Source organism: Aulostomus chinensis, chromosome 6, assembly GCF_037954235.1.
Source record: "Aulostomus chinensis isolate RoL2024-O1b breed Wild chromosome 6, RoL_Achi_v1.0, whole genome shotgun sequence".
Taxonomy (NCBI): Eukaryota; Metazoa; Chordata; class Actinopteri; order Syngnathiformes; family Aulostomidae; genus Aulostomus; species Aulostomus chinensis.
The window spans coordinates 1,488,472-1,514,566 of NC_141325.1; the positions used below are offsets into that span (position 1 = coordinate 1,488,472).

General features: G+C 47.1%; 3 protein-coding genes across 8 annotated transcripts; 1 reads left to right on the forward strand and 2 right to left on the reverse strand.

Annotated features, from left to right (window-relative positions):
• Positions 1-484: 484 nt before the first annotated feature.
• Positions 485-8,500, reverse strand: slc2a8 (solute carrier family 2 member 8). Its single transcript, XM_086205720.1, has 10 exons — positions 8,050-8,500; positions 7,211-7,373; positions 6,593-6,799; positions 6,279-6,378; positions 4,387-4,598; positions 4,075-4,224; positions 3,374-3,482; positions 3,148-3,285; positions 2,705-2,850; positions 485-2,533 (listed from the first exon to the last, which is right to left on the reverse strand). Exons 1-10 carry the CDS (start codon positions 8,142-8,144, stop codon positions 2,387-2,389), a joined length of 1,467 nt encoding a protein of 488 aa, XP_086061846.1. The 5' UTR covers positions 8,145-8,500; the 3' UTR covers positions 485-2,386.
• Positions 8,501-8,805: 305 nt separating this feature from the next.
• LOC147259642 (tetratricopeptide repeat protein 16-like) lies at positions 8,806-15,925 on the forward strand. 6 transcript variants are annotated; one of them, XM_086205714.1, is made up of 12 exons: positions 8,806-8,935; positions 10,012-10,172; positions 10,351-10,441; positions 11,400-11,537; positions 11,878-11,978; positions 12,516-12,645; positions 13,225-13,439; positions 13,549-13,796; positions 14,350-14,494; positions 14,583-14,748; positions 15,066-15,259; positions 15,349-15,925. In XM_086205714.1, the coding sequence occupies exons 1-12, from the start codon at positions 8,888-8,890 to the stop codon at positions 15,497-15,499; spliced, it is 1,788 nt and encodes a 595-aa protein (XP_086061840.1). In that variant the 5' UTR covers positions 8,806-8,887; the 3' UTR covers positions 15,500-15,925. The 6 variants fall into 6 exon arrangements, with proteins under 6 accessions (XP_086061840.1, XP_086061842.1, XP_086061843.1 ...); XM_086205716.1 differs by having other exon boundaries at positions 8,807-8,920; positions 10,009-10,172; XM_086205717.1 differs by having other exon boundaries at positions 8,831-8,920.
• A 3,227-nt stretch (positions 15,926-19,152) lies between these two features.
• On the reverse strand, positions 19,153-25,880 carry mymk (myomaker, myoblast fusion factor). Its single transcript, XM_086205728.1, has 6 exons — positions 24,649-25,880; positions 23,811-23,925; positions 22,615-22,763; positions 22,331-22,447; positions 21,266-21,406; positions 19,153-21,055 (listed from the first exon to the last, which is right to left on the reverse strand). Exons 1-6 carry the CDS (start codon positions 24,781-24,783, stop codon positions 20,852-20,854), a joined length of 861 nt encoding a protein of 286 aa, XP_086061854.1. The 5' UTR covers positions 24,784-25,880; the 3' UTR covers positions 19,153-20,851.
• Between the last annotated feature and the right edge of the window lie 215 nt (positions 25,881-26,095).

Here is a 26,095-nt window from a genome sequence, read left to right on the forward strand (position 1 = left end):
TGGTGCCTGCCGTCTGAGTTCGTTTGTTGTTCTTATTTAATCATGTGACTAAATACACTCCAGTTTTCTCACATCAGCGTGGGTTTTACTTTTAGTTTGAAAAGGCCTGAATTGCAACGCGCAAATTCAGAATTTAAATTTTCAGCATGAAAGAAAAGTGAGAAGTCAGTATGTTCTGCAGTTGTCCGTCAAGTGGACACGTTTGTATTATTTTGAGTTGAAATGATAAATTTTTGTCTATTTTTAATTCAGCATGGTCATGTCTTTAATTGGCATTTGATTTATTTAAATATACAAACCTTTGCTGTATCAGGGAGATAAAATACCCCAAATAATGTGAGATCAGCATAAGAAGTATTTAATCGTCATTTAATGTCCAGGGTGGTTTCTTGGGGCACATTTCAGTGCATGAAAATTGCAATTCATTTCTATAAAATGGTCCACAAATCAAGACTTGTAAACCTTTATTCTTTAAATGGTGAAAAATCTGTTACGCCGCAAAGGAATCACAACTGTGCCAGCTAACGTGCACCAATTAGCATTAATGAGATGTGCGCAGCGTGTTCAAAAACTGAAAGTCACAGCAGAGACGTGGTGAGGTTTTTGGTTGTGAAAAAATTGAACACTTCACCCTTTATTAATGAGCAGGATTTCACAGTTATCCAACATTTTATTCTCCCTACCCTGTGAGACAAACACCAGCTGAATCAGAATCAGAATCAGAACCAGAACCAGAATCAGAATCCTTTATGAATCCAGGGGGAGATTCTGTAATGAATGTCTCTTAGCGCCCTGTGAGTCCAGCAAGAGTTTGTTCATTTGAGGTGAGCGGTGAACCGAATGGCACCCAACATGATAATTGGCTGAATTGGTGCTCGTTGTTGTGTTAGTTGTTGTTGTTCCTCTCAGATTTATTGTGTTCATGCGTGTGAAAGCTGAGTGAACGCAGCCTGAAGCAACATCAATCTAAATCTCCTTGTGGTGCGGCTTGGCTCTTCTCCCCCTGACCAGGTAGGTTTCCTCTGACTTCCTCCTGCAGACCAACCAGCACTTTAAGTCTGGAGGAGATTCTGAATGTCGTGTGTGTGGTTGCGGTGAGCCGTCCAGGGTGTAGCCCGTCTCCCACCCAGGGTCAGCCGGGATCAGCTCCTGACAGGATAAGCGGCACGAGCAACCAGAACAGGAAAAAAAGTCTGAAAATCCCTGACTGGATGGAAGACAAAGGGAGCGAAAACCCAGGAGAGACCTCAGTCGCTGTTTTTACAGTTTGTTGTTGTTTGAGGAGCAGATCAAACCCCATAAATGGTCAGAACACATCGCTTCTTCTCACTGTCATTATTACAAGAAGGCACGAGCGTGTCCTTTCAGCACAGAGGAGCCTCACAGACACAAAAGTACAAAACCCAGACTTTACAGTAGAAAGTGACTTCTCCTCTCCGATGATGTCAACTCTGCAGTTCATCTAAGTGTAAACAGGTTTCATCTCTTTCCGCATGCAGTGAAGGAGATCTCTGACACGCTCCTTCCAGATGTTCTCACTTCAAGGAGCCCTGATGCAGCACCGAGCCTCGCTCGTGAAGGTTTCCTACGTGGAAACTTCTTACGAGATTTTTCTAACCCTCAATTTAGTGAACACCTTGTAACTGGCTGGAGGAGGAGTTCCACATGACCATCTGGCTTTGCTTCCTGTCTGTAAGACTAAACTGAGGGCTGAAAAAAACAACTAGTGTTAGAATAATTGTGTGCATAAGAACATTTCATACATGAAGCCCAATATTCTGCCCCAGTACTGGAATATGATGTCCAGTATTTGGCACTCTGGAGGACACGAGCGTGGCTTCAGGGGCATCGCTGCAGGTGTTTCAGCGTCGCCGCTTGAGTTCCTCTTCAGGTTACAAAGGTCAGGTCTTTTCATAGTGAACAAGCGTATTGGACACAACCAACCTGCTGAACTAGAGTACCAGGCTGATCCTCAAAACAGACATTTTGGGGGAATGAGGGGCTGCACATTTACCCCCCCCCCCGAGTTTTCAGCAAACAAACCTGAAATATAAAGATACACAAGTCTAACTTTCACCATGCAGCTGCATGACCACAGCTCTCAAATATTCTAGCGCTGAGGGGACTTGGACCTGCACCTGCGGCTCACAGGAATGTGGAGATTCGATTAGCAGCCAAGACCCCAGCAGGGGGCAGTGCAGAGCCAGGTTACTGCACTGCCCTGCAAGAGTCTCCATAAACTTCATTGGCTTAAAGAGAAGAAATGCCCTCAGTGTTATGAGGACCAGTAGCTTCTGCAAAGTGAGGTGTCAATTAAAAAGAACTGTCAGTTTCGGGGGGGGGGGGGGGCGGCCCCGGCCCCGGCCCCGGCCCCGGCCCCGGCCCCTCATGGGCCTGATGTCCCCCTGAACGTGGCTTCGATCTGCTCCAGTGTCTTGCCCTTCGTTTCTGGGATGAATGCCATGGTGAAGATGACGTTGAAGACGCACGAGGAGGCGAAGAGCCAGAAGGTTCCAGCGCTGGTGAGGAGGCTCTGAGAGAAGTCAGACACGTTTCAGTGATGGCGAGCAAAGAGACAAGAGGTTTCATTCACAGTGACACCAGATAGTTTGGACTCTGCCGTTACTCCCTGGTGAATATGATTCTCACATTGAGGTGGTGGGTTAACATCAACAAAACAATTGAAAATCCTCAAAAACCTCACCATCATGTCCTGGAAGCTCTTGGTGATGATGAACGCCATTCCCCAGTTCGTGAGTACACAGATGGCGCCGGCGAACCCTCTCACTTTGACAGGGAAGATCTCTGACATCACCAACCATGGGATCGGACCCCAACCCAGAGCGAATCCTGGACGATAACAGCAGCTCATCTATATATATCTATTTTGATATCTAAATGTGTGTGTGTGTGTGTGTGTGTGTGTGTGTGTGTGTGTGTGTGTGTGTGTGTGCTATCATTTGCCTGTTTATCTAAATTTATACTTATCAGCATGAATGATGATGATGATGATGATGATGATGATGATGATGATTAGGTTAAAATATTTCACTGGAACTTTGGAATCTTGATTCGACATTTTGAATGTAGCGAAGCATGAAAACAAACTGATTATCAACGGTGAGTGGATCAACGTCATGACCTCACCCGTGATGAAGATGGCGATGCTGGCCAGAGCCAACCAGGCGAGGTCAACATGAGGCTCCACCCCCAATTCACCGTGACGTTTGGACATCAGATAGAAATAAACCCCAAATGCTGTGGTGCTGATCGCCATGGCAACACCTTGACGATGAGTAAGAAAACCCACGAGTTAGTAATTTTAAAGACAGAGTGGTGAAATACTAAAAGTACATGAGAAGAACCTCGGTACCTGAGATGATGAGCAGGACCTTCCTCCCAACCTTGTCCATGATGAGCGCCGCCACGCCTGTGAAGACCACCTGAATCAGAGCCACGATCACCGAGGCCAGGTCGCTCTCCTGGAGACACCACACATGCTTTCAAAGAGGTAATCACAGATCCGGGTTCTAACAAATACCAGAAGCCAAGCATCCTGAACGGCTCTGCAAATACTGGACCTTCACATGGGGCTTTATTTCACCCTCAGTTTAGTCTTACAGACATAAAACAAAGCCTGATGACGTTCATAACTCCTTGCCTTTGACATTTGTGTGTCGCAGTGCCCAGAATTCACCCTCGTTAGCAAAGACTTTACTGTTAGCGTGGCTCATGACAGGAATGTTAATGTGTCCACCACTACTGGTGGACAACCAGGGGGTCTGAGGTCAAGACTATTGATTCGCCACTTGATTTACATTCCAGCGGGAGATCTGGGGAGAGACTAGCAGAGTGAGAAGCAGGCACAGTGAGCTTCCTCTGTAGGGTAGCTAACATAGTCGCTGCGTACAGAGCTCATAGGAGAGAACATCAGTTAAGTGCTGTAGCTCTGGGTTCCCAAAGCGGCGGCGGCTCTGGTTCTCCACTGCTTTGCGCTACACTGACCCTCTCTCGAGTAGCGCTAGCTTGTGGAGGCGCGTGTCGCTGATAACTCAACATGTGAAGCCACCTCACCTTAAAATGCGCCTGCTCAAATATGTTTTCGGCGTAGAACATGATGGCGTTGATCCCAGTCATCTGCTGACAGATCATCAGCATGATGCCGATCACCAGAGGCTTGAAGACACCCGGGTCCTTCAGGTCGGACAGCTGGAAGCTCGACCCCTGAGACAGACAACAGGTCTCACTGTCAGAGACAGCCAAGTGACCCCAGACTTGACCCTTTGACCCCAACTGTGGCTCTACATCCAATGTTGTCACTGTAGCTGCTCCTGTGTTTGGCACCTGACTTGCCTTCTCACAGCTACAGAGGTGGAACAAACGCACCTGCTCATCACAGGCGTCCTCGATACGGGCGCACTCCCATTCCACGGGGGCGTTGGGTCCTCGCAAGAAGCGCAGAGCTTCCTCAGCCTCCCGTCTCTTGCCCTGCGACAGCAGGAACCTGGGCGTCTCCGGCATGAAGCACATACACACCATCAGCAGCGTTGGTGGGATGGAGCTGCAGATCGCCAGCCAGCGCCAGTCCAGGAAGAGACCTGCAAGAGCGGATACACACCGATGAGCGACGGCGTTACCAGTGAGTATTTTTGGTGGTTAACTGTTGACTCTCCCAAGTCTCCCGTTAGAACCTCTTCCAAGTGGTTCTCCTGTTGGTTTTCCCTGTACGCCGGCACTCTGGACTTTTTAGACAAAGAAGAGTCAAAACCTCACACACGCAATCATTTCATAAACAGGAGCTTTTTGGAGGGCGGCCCGGTGGAGCAGTGGTCCTCACTGTGGCCCCCAGCAAGAAGGTTGTGGGTGGAGCCCCGGCTGCAGCACGGGGTCTTTCTGGGTGAGTCTCCATGTTCTCCCTGTTCCTGCTGGGTTCTCTCTGGTACTCCAGCTTCCTCCACAGTCCAAAGACATCAAGAGGGACCAGGTTAATCCAGACTCTAAATTGACCGTAGGCGTGGCTGGGAGAGCCAATGGTTGTCTGTCTCTATGTGTTGGCCCTGCCATGGACTGGTGACCTGTCCAGGGGGAACGCTGCCTCTCACCTGGTGGACGACAGCAGTCCCTGCAACGCTCCCTTACAGTCATTAGCATGAAGATTCATTAGCGAGACAACAGTGATAATACTCCATCTTTGATTTCACGAACTGACTTTTCTACACTTGTCTCCATCATGACAATGAACACTTGAGACAGGGACGCCTCTTCTGGCCCAGCTAAGTCATTGATTATTGATAAATGGTTATTTAACAGCTTCACAACAGTTTATTTTTCAAAATTCAATAAAGTACAATTGTGTGTCTTATCTTCTGATCAGTTTCATTGTCAGGTGACCACGGTTCTAAACTTCAGTTGAACTGTCTATTCCAGTTGGCACATGATGATTCAGACTCCTCCCTCATCACTGAGGCCTTGAGGATTCGTCTGATCATGCAGGGCAACATGTCACTCCTCAGCCGTCTTCACTTGCTGCATCTATCAATCACGCCTCTGCTCGTCCAGCGGTTACACTTTATTTTCTACACGATTTAAGTAAAGGTGAACAGCAGCTGGTTTGGGATGCAGCTGCCCGACTGTGTTCATGCGTCCATGAGCCACCCACCTCGTGCGACACGCCACTCTCTGTCAGGCCGACGTGAACAGCATGCAGCTAATAAGATTAGCCAGAAGCAGCTATTTTCTTACAGCAGGACTGCTGTCCTGGAGGAGGCAGAGGAATGTGATCATATCTGAGGACGGTCACATCACATGACAGCCAGGTTTGGGTCATCTGCCCTGCACGACCTTTGATCCACAGCTTCAGAACTGTATCTGAATAAACACTGCTATCTAACCTAAGCTGTCACAGTGCAACTGTCAGTGGGACAAAGGAAACCAATAAAAAAGTAAAATAATCAGAGATCATTCAGCTTCATCATTTACAGCTTGGGAACGACTCAGCAGTGACCTTCATTTTAGGTCCCGTCAAATTCAACAGAAATGATCCCAAACAAACCTTTGGTTCTGTTGACCCAAGTTCCAGTGGAGCTTTGGAGGTGCTGCGTCAAATCACTGCGCCCAGTCAGGAAAGTAGTTCCGGCTACGTGTCTGATTCTACCACTACAACGTCTCCTCATCTTAAATATTTTAAACTGTTCTAACCACAGGCCACCACTGTTTGGGAAGAATTCAGTCATTTTCTGTCTTGAGCAGAAGAAGTTGAAATGTATGCCACAACTCACCTGCTAGGTAAACTCCCATGATGCCTAGCACCACCATGAGCTGCACACAGGAGCCGAGCATCCCTCTGACCTGCTCGTGGGCCATCTCAGAGATGTACAGCTGTACGCGGGGGAGGCGGGCAACAAAACAGGATTACTTCATGTTTGCTTTTCCTCTGACATACGATTATATATTATTACAATTATTATAAGATTACAGTATACAATTCTTACATTATTATTATTATTATTACAAAGAGGTCATGTGATTGGGTGGAATTAACAGAGAAAAACAGGCAGAAATCCAGGTGTCTGGAAAGGCAGGTGTTTCTCACCGGGACGACCAGCGAGGTGACTCCGCTGGCGAGGCCGGTCAGCACCCTGCCCATGTAGAGCATCCAGACGTTCTGCGCTGCGATGATGATGGTGAAGCCGAAGACATACGGCAGCGAGCAGAACATCAAACTGAGCTTCCTGCCTATTTTATCCACCATCCATCCGCCCAGCAGGCCGCCGGCCGCCGCTCCCAACGTCACAATCGACTGAAAACACAGACGAGACGGGACCAGCCTGATGTCAGCAGGAGGAGCTTCGCCTTCAGTTGTCAGGAAACTCAAGAGACTAAATTGGCAAATGCAAACTGTACAAGAGGGTTCTTTGACGACCTACTGTTCTGGACTGTGGTTCCTCCCCAGTTGCTTGCTGCGGGGAACATTTAGCCTGCTAGCTTTTCAGCCTACATCTGAGCGTGTGCGTCTTCATGACTGTGCCTGTTTGTTCTTCAGGTCAGCAGCAGAGGTCCAGAGCCCAACTCAGGGGCTGCAGCCTCCTCACATTTTACTTCATTTTGATTCGTGGTGCCAAATATGATGAGCCCACACGTGATCACGTCAACACGCTGACCAAGATCTTCCTTTCTTGTGCTATGAAATCATCAAGCCTCCCTGTCTTACCCCGAACCAGGAGGCCTGGACGTCGTCCAGCTGCAGCCGAGGGTTTGTGATCCTGCTGAGTTCTGGGAGGGCTGGAGAGCTGTAGCCCAGCACGAACCCGAAGCTCATGGGGCCCAGGACCGACACGAACGTCGCCAGGTACAACATCTTGTTCTTCACTTTACTGTGGAGATGAAGAGAGTCGAATGCGAAAGTCAAAGGTCAAAGGTCAGGCCTGACATAATGAGTAGAATTCTTAGAGTTAAGACCTAAATGGGCTGATAAGGATAAACCTATCACTTATACTTCATTCATGTGCTCTTGCACTTGCGGGGGAAGGTTACAGGGATCTGCATGTACTTTTACTGTGGAAAAGCAGTTGTCACCATAGTACAACTGTGGCAAAGTAACACATGCAACAGCAAGAGTACTGGAATCCAAAGACAAAAAAGGATGGCGGCCATGATTCTATGAGCCTGTCTTTGTTGACCTTGATGTTGAGAAGGAGCACCTTCTCTGATGCCGCTCCACATCTGAGAGACTCTCCCTCTGTTTTCAACAGGAGAGCCACTGACTGACATGTCGCCTCAAGCAGCTGACAGCTGGACCTCATGTCTGCATGACTTGTTAACAAGCACGAGATCGTTGCCACTAATTCAGAGATGAGAGTAATGATTAACTTTCATGAACCACAGAAGGAGAAGACTGTTGTCTGAGTGAGGACCAACATGGTCTCTGCAACATCCAGGCTGTTAACGCGAAAATCACCAAGATCCCATCACGATTCAAATAGAGGAACTGCTGGGTTTGTGTGTGTGTGTGTGTGTGTGTGTGTGTGTGTGTGTCTGTGTGTGTGAGACCTCAGATAGGCATCCTGCTCAGACATGAGTCCTGTGGGATCCTCATCTCCTCCCTCCGCATCCAGCAGCCTTCTCCTCTCGTTCTGGACGTCCATGCCGTCAGCGGTGCTGTTCCCTGGTGTTCTTCTCCTGTGCTTCGCCTTTCACATGGATCACCGGCCAGCCTCAACTGAACCTCGCGGAGGAAATCCACAATGGCTACAAGACGGAAACCGCCGATCTACGTGTGGATCCAATGAACGCCTACAGGGAACCGCGGGTCGGCAACATGTCAGCTGTGTGTTTATGACCAACTGTAAATGAGTAACAGTGGGGAGCTACTGCTACCTCCACAGCCACCGGCTAACTTGCTTTGTCAACATTTCAGTCAGCTGATCACATCCGATCGCTCCCCGTCTGACCCTTTTCAAAATAAAAGCCTTTCCTTTAGGGGTTGAAGACTGTGTACAGTACGTCCTCACTCAGAGATTGTTGTTTATTGATCAAACCTAATATGCAGACACAACAGAGAAAATAATAATAAATTTCTTACTTTAGCCATGCTGGTGTAGCTAGCTAGCTAAGTGTGACCATCGCCAAAAACAGAATGACACGAGATAGTGTGATTCATATTAACTCACCAAAAAACGAAATAGTAACTTTTTTATTCTCTACTTTGATAAATTAAAGGACGAAAATACTGAGCTGGAAGCTCTTGCTTGGTGTTTGATCTTTTAATAAATAAAAGCCTTTGGTTCCTCGAGCCTCGGTTTCCATGGTGACGTCCGGACGCCAAGCTAAGCTAAACTGAGGCGAAAATGACGTTTGGAGAAACATTGTGGGGGAGCTATTTGACACAATGAACACCACTGAGGACAGAAACGATGGCCAAGTACAAAACGATCATGTGATGTAACTTTATTTTTTCCATTGAAAACAAACCGTAGCTAACAGTTAGCTTCACGCGATAAAGCGACGCTTCAGTTAGCAGAACGGCACTTGAACTACCTCACCCTGAGTTGAGATCAACCAACGAGTTGAAATGAATTGATTTTAAGTAGATTAATCACATTGGTTAACATATCCAATGAGGAATTTCATTATATTTTAACTAAGTAAAAGCTTGATTAAGTCGAGGAGGTACATTTACCTATTTGACGTTTCCCTAATCAAAAAGTGCCAGGTTATTCTAGCTAGCTGGCTAACAAGCTAACCAGCTACCAGTCGGCTGACTGAGGTCCATACACTTACATGTTAATTTCTCTGACTTTTCTACAGTTCTGAGGAAATGACCACCCATCTCCTCAAATAACTGTTTTCAAATGAAAAAAAACAAGTAAATCCAGGTAAAAAGTACAATTAATAACAAAATGGCTTCTAATTTAAAGTATTTTTCTCACGTGAATCACAAATATTCTTATAATTCAAGTGAGGCAAACATCCATGACTTTTGCAAAATGTTTGGATGAAATTAAATAATAGTAATTTTTAAAAATGATCTTTTCCAGGCCTTATTTAAATCTTCAAATTTCATGTTTTTATTGTTTTCTTAATTTGAACCTTGCGTGTGTTCAGAAGTGCAGTCACACTAAAATTGGGCTTATAGCATTAGAATCCCTATTTTTTTAATTTTATGTTTAAGTCTTGTTTTTAGAACTAATTTGAATCAGTCTAGTTAATTAACTGTTTTTTGTGAACGCTTTATGTTGATTAACCAATTTGAGAGCAGCTAATTGCCTCCCCATCCTATTAACTTAAGTAAAAATCGGTTGTTATTGTGTATTGCGTAAAGCCATGTTCTATGAAGAACAAAGTGACCGTACCTGCAGATCTTCGATGAACGCTGGTACATCCTTCTTGATTCATGTCTGTTACAGCCTACTTACCACTGCTTTTTAGTTATAGTTTTATATACGGTCAGCTATTCTTATTTGCTTTCGTGGAATTTGATCGTAAATTTGGAATTTGAATTTCTTCCAGCAGCTGGCAGAGCAGATCTTCCCCCCGGTTGCTGAGTCAGAGGAGGAGCTGGGCGAGGCCAGAAGGAAGAGCACTTTGGAGCAGCGTTTTGACTGCAGGAGAACACTTCAGGCAGCTGGAGTGAGACAGGGGAACGTTCACGTACAGAACCAGGCAGCACAACAGTGAGAGTCTTCATTTTGATCGACAGTCATGTTGTCTTTCACCTCTCAGCTTATTTTTATGAAATAATATTGAAGCATTTTGCGTTCTTAGCTTGTTTGATGGTCAGTTAAGTATTTTTGACATCAAATAGGAAGTTTCTTCAGGGTTGAATAAAGCTCATGATGCTTTTCTTTGCAGTTCCTCAAATGGAAAGGTGGCCTTGGGAGAGTCCCGGTATGAGAGGGCTGTCATCTGCTTCTCTAAAGCCATCACACTGCAGCCAGAGCAGGTGCTGGACACCTGGACACTGGCAGGCCTCATGCACAAATGTTATTGTGTTTTTATCTTTCTTACTCGAGACAGTCAGAGGAAAATAAGAAGATCCTACATGGCATTCATGAAATGTGCTGACGAGCATATCTGCTCGCACCCCCCCAGGAACAGTCCCCATTTAAGACATGCTCAAACCCATTTATCTTCAGAGTTGATCACAATGGACCATCGTGCCTGTGTTTTAAGTCCTGTAAGGCTTGAGTGTGGGGGAGATAGCGCTGACAACATCAAGAGAGCAGGGAGGGGGTCAGTCAGTCAGGAAAGCTCCCACCCACAACCATTCATGTGCTGGTTCTGAGACGGAGGGCCTCCCCTCAGAGAACGCTTTGGCCTTGCCTCTCCTGATAGGCTGAGCATTTTAATGTCATGTGTCATGTGGATTAATGCCTGTTTAGGATCTGTCTAGGGTTGATGTGTTCTGGATCTCATCGATCATCAGTCCAGCTTCATAACCTTGTAATTACATGCTTGGCAATAAAAACAAGAGAAAAAATGAACAGAACAGAAACAACGAAGAAGAAGAAGAAGAGCACACAAATGTGCGTGTTGCAACTTTGCCACTGAATATCTGATAAGTGTGTGCTATCTTTGCTCAGAGTTGTTGGTAAGTTAAAAAGGCTGCATTCCAAGAATCAGCTCAGGCTACTGACTCCGTACGCTCTCTCAGCAGAGCACGAACGCAGAGGTTGTTCTCCATGACGTGCATTTGGTCACGAATGTTGTTTCACTTCCACTCACTGGCCTTGAGCCTCACACTTCTGTGCTGAGTTTGTCATTTCCCTAAAAGTTGCCTTGTTCCTTCAGCGGTTTGATCGCTCGTGTTTCATTCACCTGCTCTGCTGGTTCAGGATTTTGCCAAAGCTCTTGTTTGTCTCTTTAACTCGTTTTGCTCCTTCTCTCCCCTGCTGTGTCAGACCGCATTGCATGTGAGCCAGGCCGAGGCCTACCTGCAGCTCTGTGACTTCCAGTCAGCTGCGGCCTGTTATAAACGGGCCGAGCGTCTGGAGCCCAGAGCCTTCACTGAGCGCTTGGCTTTCATCTACTTCCTCCAGGTGAGGCTCTTACCTCCACACGCCTCTGTAATGGCTGGTAGGATGGGGTTCACATTGTGAAGTTCCTCTAGCCAGAGCAATTGATAAGTGTTGGCGACAACAGATATGAAAACGTGCCTGGGATCCTATGGACGTGTTCCATTTGACCTCTGCCAAGTTCATGTTGTCACAGGGGATTTTTCACGTGTCATCAGGGTTCTGTAAAACTACCAGGCTTGACAGTCAAGGGTCTGCTTGTTTCTGCTTGCTTTTCTAGGTTGTGGCACATTCAAATATTTTTTTGGCCATTGAAGGAGATTATTTCTGTCCTTGTGATCTGTGTTTCTCTCTTCTTCCTCAGGGTCAGTGCTTGTTTGATCATGGCTTTTTCTCTGAGGCTCTGGAGGCCTTTAGGAAAGCTGCAGAGGTGAAGCCTGGCTGCAGGATCTACCAGGTCAGAAGGTCAGGACCCTCGGACTTAAGATCTAGACTGAAGCTGAGAGTGTGAGATAGTACTCTAAGACACATGTCTAGCTTGTTACTGTGTTTACAGTACGATTTGTGCCTCCATGAGCGATGAAAATGGACTCCCAGCTCCAGTGCAGCATATTCTCATTTAAAAGTACAAAGAGAGTCCAGAGTCTGACGTCATGGCTTCCTCCTTGAGCTCTCCACTGAATAGAAAGAGGATTAAACTACTTAATTGGGCAAAATTTCAACACAACTTATCCATCAGGATAGACGCTGGGTAAAGTTCCGTTCAACAGCACAAAAATAGCGCCAAAGTCAGTTCCTGTATTTCAGATGCGAGAGCTGAAAGTCAACATGCTACCTGTCCTACATGCTAGCAGCTAGGGACATTGTTCCAGAGCTAAACTATGAGCTGTGACATATCAGACTGCATGAAACGCACATTCCTCTAACAATCTACAGATTATTCTCTTTCTACATTTGCTTAGAACTCACGCAGAAAAATTTATTTGTGCTTTAATGTCCCAGTCTGGCTTGTCTGGCATCAGAAGGTCGCCACAGTGAGTGCATGAAGCTGTTGAAGGACTGGATGGCGGAGGACGGTCCCACCTCAGAACTTCATGTCCTCAGAGCTCACCTGCACAGACGGATCAACCAGGTCACATCTGCTGCTGCTTCACCTGTCGGCAGTTAGCTGACGGACAGTCAGATGATCTGTAGGTCAGGAAGAGCCAAGCAGGGTCACAACACCACAGACAAGACTGTTCAGTGTTACGATGCTAAAAATGGTAACCTAGAAACAATCAATGCCGGATCTGTTAAGACAGGAAATAGCAGAGTTTTTCATCATGTTCCATGTCATGTGACATAGTGGCTCCAAATCAGGACCAGACATGAGTGCTAACTCGAGGTCAGGGCCACTCAACTCACATGAATGGGGTTCCTCAGGAATCTTAGCGCGATTCTCATGATTTTCTGAATTTCTGCAGCTGCAAACATTTTGAAAAACGTTTCTGTTGTCCTATTTTTTTTTTCCATTTAGATTTGATGTCATTATCAGTGCATAAAAACGATTTGCAGTGACAACATTTCCTGCACGATACGCTCACTTAAGACAGAGTGATAAGCAATCCAAAATATTTGGTCACACATAATGCCAACAGGGTTGCGAACAGTAAATCCATAACATACAACCTGGAAGTCTGCGCTGTAACCAGTGACCGCCTGTCCCGTGCAGAGATCAGCGTGTTATCAGGATGTCAAGGCAGCTCTGGAGCTGAACCCTACATGTCAGGAGGGCCAAGCTCTGCAGGTACAGCTGCAGGAGGCCAGTGAGCGGGCCAGAAAGAAAGCAGTGGACTGGGTGTTGTGTGGCCAGCTGCCCGAGGCCCTCTGTATGATCAACATCGCTCTGGAGAACCAGCCGCAGCAGGGACACCTCTACCTGTTCAGGTGACCCTCATCTACAGGAAGCACAGACAGAGGCAAACAATAGAGGTTGATTGAAATATTTCTAGTGGATATCATCACATATTAAGACTCTTCAATTTCCCTCCATCAGAGGGATTCTGTACCGGCGCCTGAAGGAGTTCCCAGCAGCCATGGAGGATCTGGTCCAGGCTGTTGAGCTCAGCGAGGAGGTGGCTGAAGACTCGGTGCAGGAGGAGGCCCATCGTCAGCTGGTTCTCACCTACAATGATTTTGCTGTTCAGTGCTTTGACAGAGGCCTTTATGCTGAGGCTACTCTGCTCCTCAACAAGGCCATCAAGGAGGAGAAGAGCCAAGCAGGCTTGTACCTGAACCGAGGAGGTGAGTCTGTGTGTGTGTGTGTGTGTGTGTGTGTGTGTGTGTGTGTGTGTGTGTGTGTAATTGGCTTTTAAAAACAAAATTCTGCTTTTCAAAAATATTTTTTTGCCTCAAAGATGAAGTATTTATGTTGACCAACAGGAGGTTAGCATGTCAGAGATGAGGTGTGTTTGTAGTCCAGCAGGAAGTGGTCATCTCCTGGTTCCTCCCCCAGCAGCCAATAGGATCGCTCCATGTGATTGTGGTGATTGAACCAGTAAATCAGCTCTGGTGAACAAAAGTTGATGATCTTCCAGGTTGAGTTCATCAAGATCATCTTTACTAATGAACCCTCTGATGATGCTGGAAGCCTGGATGCTACGTTAGCAGTGCTAAGCTAATGTTAGCCTAGGGAGGAGCAACACCAGGGTCACATGACTTCATGGTCACCACCACTAAGCTGCAGGCTTCTTGAAGACTTTGTCTCCAAGTCTGACTGCAGACTACAATGTGTGTGTGTGTGTGTGTGTGTGTGTGTGTGTGTGTGTGTGTGTGTGTGTGTGTGTGTGTGTCTCAGACTGTTTCTTTAGGCAGGGTGACTGGTGTTATGCTCTGGCTGATTACCAGCAGGCAGAGGAGCTGATGAGTCCCAATGACCCGGCTGTCAGGCTCCGCCTCGCTGTCGCCCACAACACTCTGGGCTTGTTCAGCTTCCAGAAGGGGTCAGAGATACATTGACTCACATACTCCAACGTAACGAACCTCATCCTCTCTTGATGACATTTCTTTAACCTCTCATCATATCTGCAGTCATTTTCAGGAGGCAGTTGACAGCTTTTCTCAGGCCATCCTGTTCAACCCCTCAGCCAGTCTGTACTATGAGCACAGAGCCAAGGGCTTCCGGAAGCTGCTCCACCTGGAGGGAGCCAGACGGGATGTCATTTGCATGCTGATCCTGGACCCCACCAATGAGGAGGTCTGAGCAACGTCAGACTGACACTATTATACTCAAATGTTGTAGGATAAAATGTTACACCTAAGTAGAGCAAAGGTCATCATAATATGCAGTAAAACTACTTACCTGGGTTCATTGGGGGAGTCTCCTGAGACGGTAGAGTGGTACAGTCCTGGCTGATAAATTAATCCTCTGGTCAAAACCGAGGCCATCACTCATAAATGAAGGCATTCTCAGTGTGTGTGTGTGTGTGTGTGTGTGTGTGTGCACGTGTGTGTGCACGTGTGTGCACGTGTGCACTCAACCATATTAATTTGTGCAATTTGTTTTTTGTGTAGCTGCCTGCCTTGTTGATGAGCTTGTTCCCTGGGTGCAGCTCATCAGACGTCCTGGCCACTGAGTCTGGACGAGCTGTGAGGTCCCAGCTGATGGAGAACATTCAGGGCTGCTGCTGCTCTTCAGGTCAGCACAGGTCAGCAGGATGCTCAGACACGCTGACGGACAGATGTCAGGACAGATGCACCGCAGCTCCGTAGGTTTAAAGTTAACATGCCACTTTTCAAAGACAAGCAAGGTTTCACCTGAGCATGGCGTGTGTCTCGTGTTCTGATGTGTTGACAGACTGAGCGAACAGCTCCAGGTCATGACTCTGACCAGTGAGAACTCGGCGACCCAATCAGACGCTCCACCTGCAGCAGCAAAAGAGCTGCAGAGGACAGTGAAGACGCCGTCGACAAGCACGAGTAGGACATATTGGAATAACTGGACATAGTTATCAAGTCAAAGTCAAATCTTTCTTAAAGAATGTTGACAATACAAAAATGCTGTTCTTCAGAGCAACTGAGAGCTTCATAGCTGGAAACTCTGCTCAGCTTTTAAGATGTTCTGGTACGGACTTTGAGTTTTTATATGGAAAAGTTAAGACATTTAGGACAACATCTTTGAGTCAGTGCCGCTGCCCAAACTGTTGACCTTCATGGCTCAAAAGGGCCAAAAGCAAAAACCCACCCTGGTGTTAAGATGCCAAGATAAGTTAATCTCATGTTATTTAAGCTTTGACATAGTTAAATAACAACTTAGCTCACTGGGTTTTAGTGACAATAAAAAGTATTTGTTGTATTCAGTACATCACAGGCCAGTTTTTTATGTGCAGGTAACAATCAGAGAGCAAGTGTACTGCAGTATATACATAAGAAAATAAAAGAAATACTTAAAAATAATGCTCGCCGTCCTTTGCAACACATCACTCGTGCACCGAATCAAATTTTAAATAAGTGATGCATAATTAGTGATGTTTAAAGAGCTTGAAAAATGAATGCAGTTTAAGTAAAGTCAAGTAAACGAAGTAAATTTGATTTTCCACGACATGAACATCGTTGTATCCTGGACAGGACACTGCAGGTTTCTGCTTGACTCAGACAGAAATAATCCTGAAGGACCCAAAAACACACTTGTTAATGACTTAAAGCAACAAGGAAAAAGGCACCGGGCGGCCCGGTGGAGCAGTGGTCGGCACTGTGGCCCCCAGCAAGAAGGTTCCAGGTTCTGGGTTCTCTGGGTGAGTCTCCATGTTCTCCCTGTTCCTGCTGGGTTCTCTCTGGTACTCCAGCTTCCTCCACAGTCCAAAGACATCAAGAGGGACCAGGTTAATCCAGACTCTAAATTGACCGTAGGCGTGGCTGGGAGAGCCAATGGTTGTCTGTCTCTATGTGTTGGCCCTGCCATGGACTGGTGACCTGTCCAGGGGGAAGGCTGCTGGGATAGGCTCCACCCCCACCACCCTCAACAGGAGGAGAGGGAGAACATGGAGGGATGGATGGAGGGATGGAAAAAGGCACCAGTAACTTTTACCATGTAACACCTGCATGCTTCCACAATGAAGGCTGCTGAGTCTCAATCCTCAGAGGCAACTCTGTAACCTCTGGTATTATCCCTGGATGAGGCTGTCCTTCTGTTGGGCAGGCAGTAGGTGGCAGCAGAGGCTCAGTTACAGCGTCTCTGTGGGCGCTCCACTCTCTGACTGCCGATGTCTAGTCGCTCTTCATGCAATGAGACATTTATGACCCATCTTCTTTATTCAGTGCATTTCTGAGGATGCCATCACTGACTCCTGAATTGTGTTTGTCTGCTGAAGACACTGAAACAGTGATGCACACCTTCCCACTCACATCAGCTTTCACAAGCACGAACCCCATCAACGCGAACCTACTGATGGACATCACATCACACAGAACGAAACCCTGTGGAAGTCAGTTCCTCGCTCTTGTGCTCTTCCTGTCTCCGTCAATTATTAGTTGAACAGCACATACATGCTCATAGCTGCTATAACATTGAAGGCTCTCTGCTGAAACAGAGCTGAACTTGATGATGGACCCAGGCTGATGAACTGGAACATGTCCAGTTCTGCGCTCGTTCCCAGTCACTGGATTCATTAGTGGGTGATTTACCGCCTCAAATCCAAGTGTTTGGAGTTTACTGGGCATCTCCATGCACTTCAGACTACTTATTCATGGCTGGCTCTTTCTGCATGCAGGAGTCATCAAGAAGTTACGCGGGAGGGAAAGGCCGTCTTAGAGAGCTCGAGACACCTATGATTGAGCACTTTTGCTGGGTGTCCCTGAGAGGTCACTGACCTCGCAGCATTCACAACAGCTGTGGCAATAGCTGACCCACAGAGAAAGGACCTGTGGCACCATGGCTGCCTCCTTGCCCTGGAACGCTCCCCTACAGCATAGCTGGAAGTGGAATCCTAGCAAACATACCACAGTCTGTTTTATTTGCCTCACCTGCTGAACTTTTCTGCTTCATTGACCTCAACGGAAAGCAATACAGCAAACTTTCCTGTCTGCTTCTGTGTGGAATATTGGAGAACGTGGTCTTTTTGCTGGTCAAGGAGTCTTACTGCTTTAATTTGTCCAGATGTGTTTCTTTATCATATTTCGATACCCACTGACATTCCTCGCTGCGGTGAGATGAGGGCTCAGACGACCACGGAGGAGACGCTCACACTGGCGTCAGTCAAGGCTTATTGTGCTGAAACTGTTGATGTCTGTCGACTGAGCTGCCAGCCGCCCAACGCAACCTGCAGCGGACAGATTAACATCGTTAAGACAGTGTGTGTGTGTGTGTGTGTGTGTGTGTGTGTGTGTGTGTGTGTGTCTTCCTGTTCATGTGCACAGGGCCTGATTGCTCGCGAGTTCTTTGTATGGAGGGTGGCGTGCTGTTATCACCGTCTCTAACAGCTTCCCTCGTGTTAGGGCTTGAGTTAGGGTCTGGATTGGGATTGGAGTTGTCATGATTGACGTGTTCATGTTAAAATCAGCCTTCTAAACAGTGAAAGTCCTCACAAGTATAGCAGCACAGCCCTGCATGTGTGTGGGCTGCAGCCCCTCAGCAGAGTGGTGCGGGATAGACAGTGGTCAATAAAGGAGCTGAAAAGTGTTTCACACTTGTGCAATAAAAGGCTCAAATTACGGTGCTGTCAGGGCGGCGAGCCAGCCAGCCAGGTCTCTGAGCCCAGACAAAAACACCTTTCTCTGGGCACAGGAGCTGGTGGCTTGGCCCCGGCTCAAAACATTCCCTGGTCCAGGGGAGGCTCATTCACGTTTTGGCCCAGACTGTTTTGTCTGAGATACGCCGAGCACATTTGTAGTCTTAGGGTAGTGTTCAGGACAGGTGACGTGCGTAAGTCTGTGTCCTCCTGAAGTGAAAGTGGAAGAGGATCTGTGGGTTTGGATTCATGTTGCTAGACGGGAGTGGGTTTGTGCTAGTCCAGGTCCCAGCCTCTGTAAAATTCATATCAGTTCGTTATGACTAGAAATGAGAGAGTGCAGACCACTGCCAAGGCCAATAGCCCACCCCTCTATTATATGCAAATCCACGACTGAACCCATTATATACGTCTGGAAGTACTTCCCAAAGTATTTGAAAAATGGCTGCTTTTTCCACAACGATCCATGTAATATTAACTGAGAAATGAATGAAAATATCTTTTGAGAAATACTCTAACTTGCAATATTAAAGAAAAGCAAATCCACACCTGAACCTGTCAGATACGTCTGGGAATGCTCCGTGGAATAATTGTTGAGGAATTAATAAACGTGACTCAAAACGTCAACTTTGGCCTCGTTCCATAAAGAATTCTTCCACATCTGGATCGCTCTCAAAGACGTAACGGTGCTTGCCTGGGCCAGGACTCATCGCTGCAGTTCTGTGAAACAGTCGACGACTTTTGGTGTAATTTTGCTGCCAGACAAACAAACACACAAACAAACACACAAACAAACACACAAACTGACCCTTGTTGGCAGAGGTCAAACTGATCTGGAGGGTTTTAAAAGCCATCCAGTCCCTGAAGAGCAGGTAGAAGCACGTAGTCAACGATTCATTTTATTTGGAAAATTTGACAAAATTATAAAAGTCACACGTCGTTAGCAGACACAAAGTCTGATGAACTCTGATGAAGAGCAACAAAGCGCATGGGGCCAGAGACAGACCACCGCTGAGCGCTCGTCCACCTGCTCACATCAGGGCTGCCACTGTCCTCACGCCGATGCTCCACATGACACATTTGGCACCTTGAGGCCGTATAAAAACAGTAAAATGTGCTTTACAGTCTTATAATTTTCATAGCCGATTCCGACTGTTCCTTTCCCTGAGAGACGGGAACGTGGAGTGAGGACGGACAGGCAGACGTCTCCCCCGGGGAACATTACTTAAGACAATTTATATATTTTGTAGAGATAAACCATCTGCCCGTTTGTTCTCGCCATAAATTTTTCAGTCAGTTTTAGTGGCTTGTCTCAGTTGCTGTCTCCGTCTTTGAGCTGTGTGTGTTCTTTGGTACGTGCTGCCTGTCCTCAGGTTGCTCTGCGCACAGATGTGGTCTTCAGGTCTTGAAGAGCAGCAGTGATTGATTTCCTTCCCTGTCCTGCGTTTTTACTGCTGTGGCAGGAGGATATGGCCTCTGTTCTTGTTAGATACAGTGACCCCGTTGACCTTCAACATGGCAACAGCTGATTTTTGAAGTAGACGGAAACGCCTGTTTGAGGGTTGGTTTCCTGCTGAAGTAAATTAACTTACCAGCAGAGGCTGCGACGCTCATGTTGTCGGTCATTTTGACAGACAGGTAGTGAAAACTGTGTCATGATCATTTACTACCTGTCATTTTTATGCCTCCAGTTCGAGACAGGAGGCGTCCAGCTGTCTGTATTTTGTCCGTACCGTCTCATTCTCTGCAGTAGTTCAGGAACGCTGTAAGAGAATTGCTTCAAACGTCCAATGGGACTCGAGAAGGAAGGCAAAAGATTTGGAAGGTCAAAAGTCAAGGTTTCTGTGGCGGAGACACTCGGAGGCGTACTGCTGTGAGATAATGACACGTATCCTGTTTAACAGCATTTCACTGTCTAGAACAATGAACACTGGTACAGCGTACGATCACGTAACCCCGTCGCCATCCTCCGACGCCGAGTACCAACGCTTTATTTTATGAAGAGATTGCAATGAAGCACATGCAACAGAGGTGGATGGAAATGACAAGATGGCTACAGACGGATGAGATGTTTTGTTTTGGAGACAATTTTCTTTTGAAAGAGATTGAAGAAAAAAACCTCAAAGTATCATATGATATGTTTTTATAGCAATACTCAGCGTACCACAGTACTGCGTATCAGAACAAGTGGCGAACTGCAGGATCTCTTGTGATTCCCACCTTTACAAAGAACTCATTCACAATAACTTAAATTGGCAGAGCGGAGACACTGTCCACGTCAAGGCAACCTGAAGCAGACGTGGTCGGGACTCTCAAGGCTGTTTTAGTTTTGTTCCTCGGGCTGAGCGATGCCATCAGCCAGGGTTTTTATACGGAGGGACATTCCCCTCAGGAAAGCAATGTCATGACTCTGAACATGGGATTTCTGGACCTTCGCTGGTAGAAAATCCTGCAGCTGTCAGTGGTCAAGTGTTCCAACTGTCACAAGGATGCATGGCCTTAGATTGTTCTGTCAGGGGTCAGTGACAGACATGATCAGACCTCTGCGACCTCAGCCTACCAGCTGCATGAAACTGATCAGCAGACGAACTTCCCGGCTCCCCCGGATGACGTCCTCTTGTGTCTTTTGGAGCCTCACTTCCAGCCATTCATCTCTTTGAGCTTGCTGATGCTGATCCCTTTGACAGGTGTGGAGGGTGGGGGGGTGTACAGAGGCAGAGTGGGAGTGTTGCATCGCGGTGTCAGCGTGGTCTTGACAGGGACGGTCCACACAGTCCCGGACAACTTCTTCTTCTTGGGCTTGTCTGTCTTCTCTTTTGAAGTACCAGGGGACATCGTCTGGAGAGGCAGCAGTTGGGGAGGCGAACATTAGGCTCGTATTGATACCAATGCTGATACTGCTCAAGGGTACTGTAATACTCTACATGGGACTGCCCTGATCCTATCAGATACGCTCCTATCCACTGATCACCTGTGGCTCTGGTCCTCACCTATGACCGGTTTAGCCGCCACCTGCACTTTCCTTCCTCCTAGATGAAAGTCACTTACACAGCAGCAGAGGGTGAAGCAGCTGAGCTTGGCAGCGCTTTGGCTGGTTCCTGCGTATCGATTCTTCTTAGGCAGCAGCAGAACAAAGGACACAGCCAGAGAAAGGTGGTAGAAGCTGTGCACGTAGGCGTAGTCCCACTCCTGTCACGAAAAGAACACCGAGGATCGTTGTTGCTAGATCAGATGACGGTTTCCCCCTGCGTGATGCCACATCTCAGGAAATGCCAGCCACATGTTTTTAGCTTGAAGTTAATGAAGTTAACGAACAAAACATTGTCCCAAATGTCTGTTTACCTGGACATTGAAAGATGAGTGACTGAGAGGTAAATTAGGCTCGAACATGAGGTATCACTGGTGGAGATAAATGACAAATAGATCACTTCCTCCTCTCAGAATCAGCTGACTGTTTTTTTAACAGTAACATTCGTATATTTTATGAAGCCACGCTAACTTTTACTGTCGTACTGTGAATATTTCCTGAGTTACACTCACGACTTCAAGGTGTCATGATTTGCCCAAAACCACTGTATAAAAAGCTGAGCACCAGTGTTCCTCTATCACAGCCATAATCTCCACTCATGAACTTTAAATCAGGATTTTATGAGAAAATCGTTTTGGTACAAACGTTAACATGGCTGGTACTGCAGTGTAGGTAAAATGAGACCTTTTGTGGACTAGAAACAGTTCGAACCAACCAAGCACCCAACGTGGTCATGTGACCCTTGCAACTGTACCCACCATGCATTGTTTTTCCCGGTGAATATCAAAAACCCGACATTTTAAACAGAAACCCAGCAGACTAACTCTTGTTTCTATGATGACATGGATATCAAATGAGAGCAGTTCTGCAGTGGCTGATGTATCCTTTGATACTGATACTCAAAGTTGGCAATAAAAACATGAGCAGAAACGAGATTTAAGCTGAAGATAAATGTGCCAGTGTCATTGTAGTGTACAGTTCAGCACCAGTATTTGTCAGGACAAGACAGAAGATGACAATGGTGGTCTAACTTCTCTGCTGGGATGGAAGCCTTCCATAATCTTTGTGCGTGAGAGAAAATTCACCTCAAAGTAGAATCGCAGCATCAGAGCCAGGGCGCCGAAGCAGCAGCCCGGGCCGACCTGCTGCGTGTAAACAGTCTTGTCTGGATACACCGCCCTCAGCTGCTTCATCTTCTGCAGCTGAAACACCACAAAGCCATAAGATCGATGCAATTACTGCTCGTGAGAGGAGGAGAGGCAGGAGGAAGGGGGAAAGTGGTCTGATTCAAACAGCTGAAGGACAAGAGCGAACCAGTCGGGCAACTGACCTGCTGCTGCAGCTTCGTTGCTATTCTGACGCCACTCACCCATTTGACCGTGATGATGAAGACTGCCGATCCAATGGGACCAGAGTAGATCCCGTAGCCACAGCGATCCTCGTAGATCCTCACCGCGATGGTCAACACTCCAAACATGGTTAAACTTGAACGCTGGGGTTCATCAAAGTCGCCCAGAGCTGTGACAGGGGAAACACAAGAGGATGTACGTTTTGGATTTAGTGTTTAACTCATAGGATCAGTAGACTAACCCTGCCAGGCCGTGCGCCAGCCTTAGCAGAAAGAAAGCTGAGCTAAATTCAGACCAACTCCGGTGCTGCGTTGGGTTTTGGGCCGCAGCCCAGAAAGTTGAGTGAACTTTTGGAGAAACCCAACCTGATGTCACACAGACGCAGCCAATCAGGAAAGCTGAAGATAAGACAGACAGACTTGTGCCTGAAGAAGCACAGGCTACCCTGTAGCACTGTAGCACTGTAGCATTGTAGCACTGTAGCATTCTGCTGTGTCTTTAGCGACAGAGAACGTGGAAGAGACGCTGATCAGAGCTATGATGCCTTTTCACGACCTGAACGTCCCGGCCCAGACGGAGTCCAAAGATGTAAATCTGCGTGCGACTGCATGACGAAGTTTTGACAGACTCACGCTGAAGACTGGCTAGAATGCAACAGAAGATGTAATCCCACCTAGACTTCAGTTAGACCACCAAAGAGGAGATCTTATTGGTTCAGTCAGCTGTTGTATATGTTGTTCCAAAATAAAACCCACCATGACCCTCTGCAGCATGTGAGTTAAGGCCCTGAAATCCCAGATGGTGTGTGTGTGTGTGTGTGTGTGTGTGTGTGTGTGTGTGTGTGTGTGTGTGTGTGTGTGTGTGTGTGTGTGTGTGCGAGAGACAGAGAGAGTGTGAGCATTCAGTTGAACATGTGTTGTCAACAACTGCAGATGGGTTTATGAACAGCAGTTTGTGAGGAGGACTCATGGGAATTGTAGTTTGTCAGTACTTATCTTTTTTAAAATGGTATTTAGCAAAATGAGAGGGACGTTGTTTTTGGAAAGACGGGTGTGTGCATCCATGCGTGTGTTTGTGTGTGTGTGTGTGTGTGTGTGTGTGAGAGAGAGAGAGAGAGAGAGAGAGAGCAGATGAAGGACAGCATGGAGGACAGAGGACGATGACCCTGTCATCCCCCTGAGTTGTAGAGCCGGCGTGGGTGTACACCTGAACTCACCGATCAGAGTGACCCACATGGAGAGGGCAGTACCATAAACACTGAAATACTCCAGAATGTCGTATCTCATGAAACAGAGGATGGACAGGCCCGGACCGTCACACGCGTGATAGATCTACAGAAACACACAAATACATTCTTACATTCCATCATTTAACAGTTCAAGGAACTTTTAATTTGGGGTTTTTATACAGTATGGAAACAGAATGTATGATTTGATACGTTCACTGACATCTGGTTTTAGTTTTTAGAAATGGGCTTTGTACTTGGAGTGTCTTTTAAGTTTCAGCTTTTAGATATTCAGCTGTTTGTGTCTGTAACACAGGAGAGGTTGAATATGGACCCTGGATTGATGACACAATGTGACCGTTGAGATGTCCTTGTGTCAGCCAGCTCCTTTCAAGAAAATGTACTCAGACAGGACAAACGCTGACACACACAGTCTTTATCAGAACACACGTCCTCATAGCCACAGAACAAACACCAGCATCACAACTTAAAGACACTTGCACTTGTATGCAACACTTCAAAATAAATGGATCCATTTAATCTAAAATCCAAGTACAGTTTTAATCTGATCCAGTGTTGAACTTCAGCCCTGCTTCTCAAGGTCACAACAAGCTTCATGAGGCTGATTCTCACCGTGGTGCTGACTTACAACAACAAGCCGTTCCTCTGTGACTTTAGAAGTAACCTGCACAGCTCACAGCATTTCACAATGAGCATGAAACACAATTATTTGGTTTCGGAGCAGGTTTGAAGCAGAACCATCAGTCAAAGTGTGATCCAATCTAGTGTAAAATGATGTACGGTAGCTCCAGCTCAGCTTGGCTCTCACCGCAGTGAAGAACATGGCAAAGAAGTAGACCATGGCCTCCATGTGGAAGCCCCTCTTGGCGGCCACGCTGGCTGTGGGCAGGAACACCAGGCTGCTGACGGTGGGCAGCAGCATCTTAGCTATAAAAGCACCCATAGTGCATGGATGGCAGGGCAAATACTTTTCACTGAGGCTTGGAGATGAAAGATATCCTGGAGGCCTCAGTCCTCAGTCTTTTTGGCAAAAATATCAGCAGCTCTCACGTACAGTCCAAGTCTTCAGCTCTCGTAGTCCTGGTCTGAGTGGACAGGTGACAGACTCCTTGTAATGCTGGCTCACTCCCGAGCAGTGTGACACGCCCTGCTGTCCAGTTTGGCCCTTTAAAGTTTAAATGTCCTCTCGGCTGGTGGGTCCACAGGGGCCTGCATGTGCAGTGTCATCGCTGGGCAGCTGTCTGCATACCAGGGCCACAGGGGAGGGACCAGCGTCAGGGCGAGAGCCGGCGTGCCTGCAGGGCTGCTCACTTCTACATGTTTGTGGCAATCTGTCCTCTGACAAGGAGTTAAAATGAGTGAATTAGTGAGTCGACAACACTCCAAGGAGAATAAAAACATCCCCAGGAAATGACAGCAAAATGCTGACATGAGACTGCATCAGGCTAAGCGTGCCGTATCAATAAAGCTGACTTAGTTTGTGTTTACAATCCCAAATGGTAGCGGAGTAGACGTGCAAAGGTCCAGAGATGCTATGAGACCTGGCGTGGCCCCTGGCGTGGGGCATGGTCTTGGCGTGGGGCGTGGCCTGTCTCTGATGCTTTTTCTCAGGTGGATGGGAAAGTAACAAATGTGGAGTTGGTGAGTCCAGCTTTCTCCCGACGGCGTGTTTCCTCACTTTTGTTTGGAGACAATAGTTTTAGTCGTCGGTCACTTCTTGTGGGGAGCAGGTTTTCTTGAAGGCTTCTCTTCTGGCACTTCAGAAATACTGCATCTGTATTAGCTGGCAGGCCGGCACCATCGCTCTCACAGCAGCACGGCGACTCCAGTCCTGCTCCCAGCAGATCCTCCCTTGCGGAGGACATTTCATCTGATCGTGTCTGTTGTGTTGGTGTGATGTGTGGCGCCCACCCTCGCTGAATGACTTCCGTTACAGTGAGGAGTGCCTCTGCTGTTCTGGCTGAGAGAGAGCAATAAAAAAACAAATATCCTGCAGAACTATCAGTGTCTCTGGACGTTTCACTGCCATTATCACATCATGAATCAGAAAACCAAATAAACTCGCAACATGACTCACAGTGGACTGTCCTGTTCTCTCCTGGCAACTCCTTCACCACTGACCTCACACAGGACTTTCCCAGTCTTTCATAACGTCAGAAGTGTCCCCAAACGGGACATCCAATCAACTCCCAAAAAAGCCAGCACTCGCTCCGGAAATCTGATACAAGAAAGGGGGTATGATGCACCATTGTGGA

Excerpts from the sequence above, each read along its gene's own strand:
- slc2a8 (XM_086205720.1), bottom strand. The coding sequence starts at position 8,144 with ATGGACGTCCAGAACGAGAGGAGAAGGCTGCTGGATGCGGAGGGAGGA. Across the intron at positions 4,599-6,278 it reads CATGGGAGTTTACCTAGCAG|GTCTCTTCCTGGACTGGCGC; the intron begins GTGAGTTGTGGC and ends CCGCTCTTGCAG. Across the intron at positions 2,851-3,147 it reads CATCGCCATCTTCATCACGG|GATTCGCTCTGGGTTGGGGT; the intron begins GTGAGGTCATGA and ends GTTATCGTCCAG.
- LOC147259642 (XM_086205713.1), top strand. The coding sequence starts at position 8,888 with ATGAACACCACTGAGGACAGAAACGATGGCCAAGTACAAAACGATCAT. Across the intron at positions 11,979-12,515 it reads AGGATCTACCAGGTCAGAAG|TCTGGCTTGTCTGGCATCAG; the intron begins GTCAGGACCCTC and ends TTAATGTCCCAG. Across the intron at positions 13,440-13,548 it reads GGACACCTCTACCTGTTCAG|AGGGATTCTGTACCGGCGCC; the intron begins GTGACCCTCATC and ends TCCCTCCATCAG.
- mymk (XM_086205728.1), bottom strand. The coding sequence starts at position 24,783 with ATGGGTGCTTTTATAGCTAAGATGCTGCTGCCCACCGTCAGCAGCCTG. Across the intron at positions 22,764-23,810 it reads CATGTGGGTCACTCTGATCG|CTCTGGGCGACTTTGATGAA; the intron begins GTGAGTTCAGGT and ends CCCCTGTCACAG. Across the intron at positions 22,448-22,614 it reads TCATCATCACGGTCAAATGG|CTGCAGAAGATGAAGCAGCT; the intron begins GTGAGTGGCGTC and ends GTGGTGTTTCAG.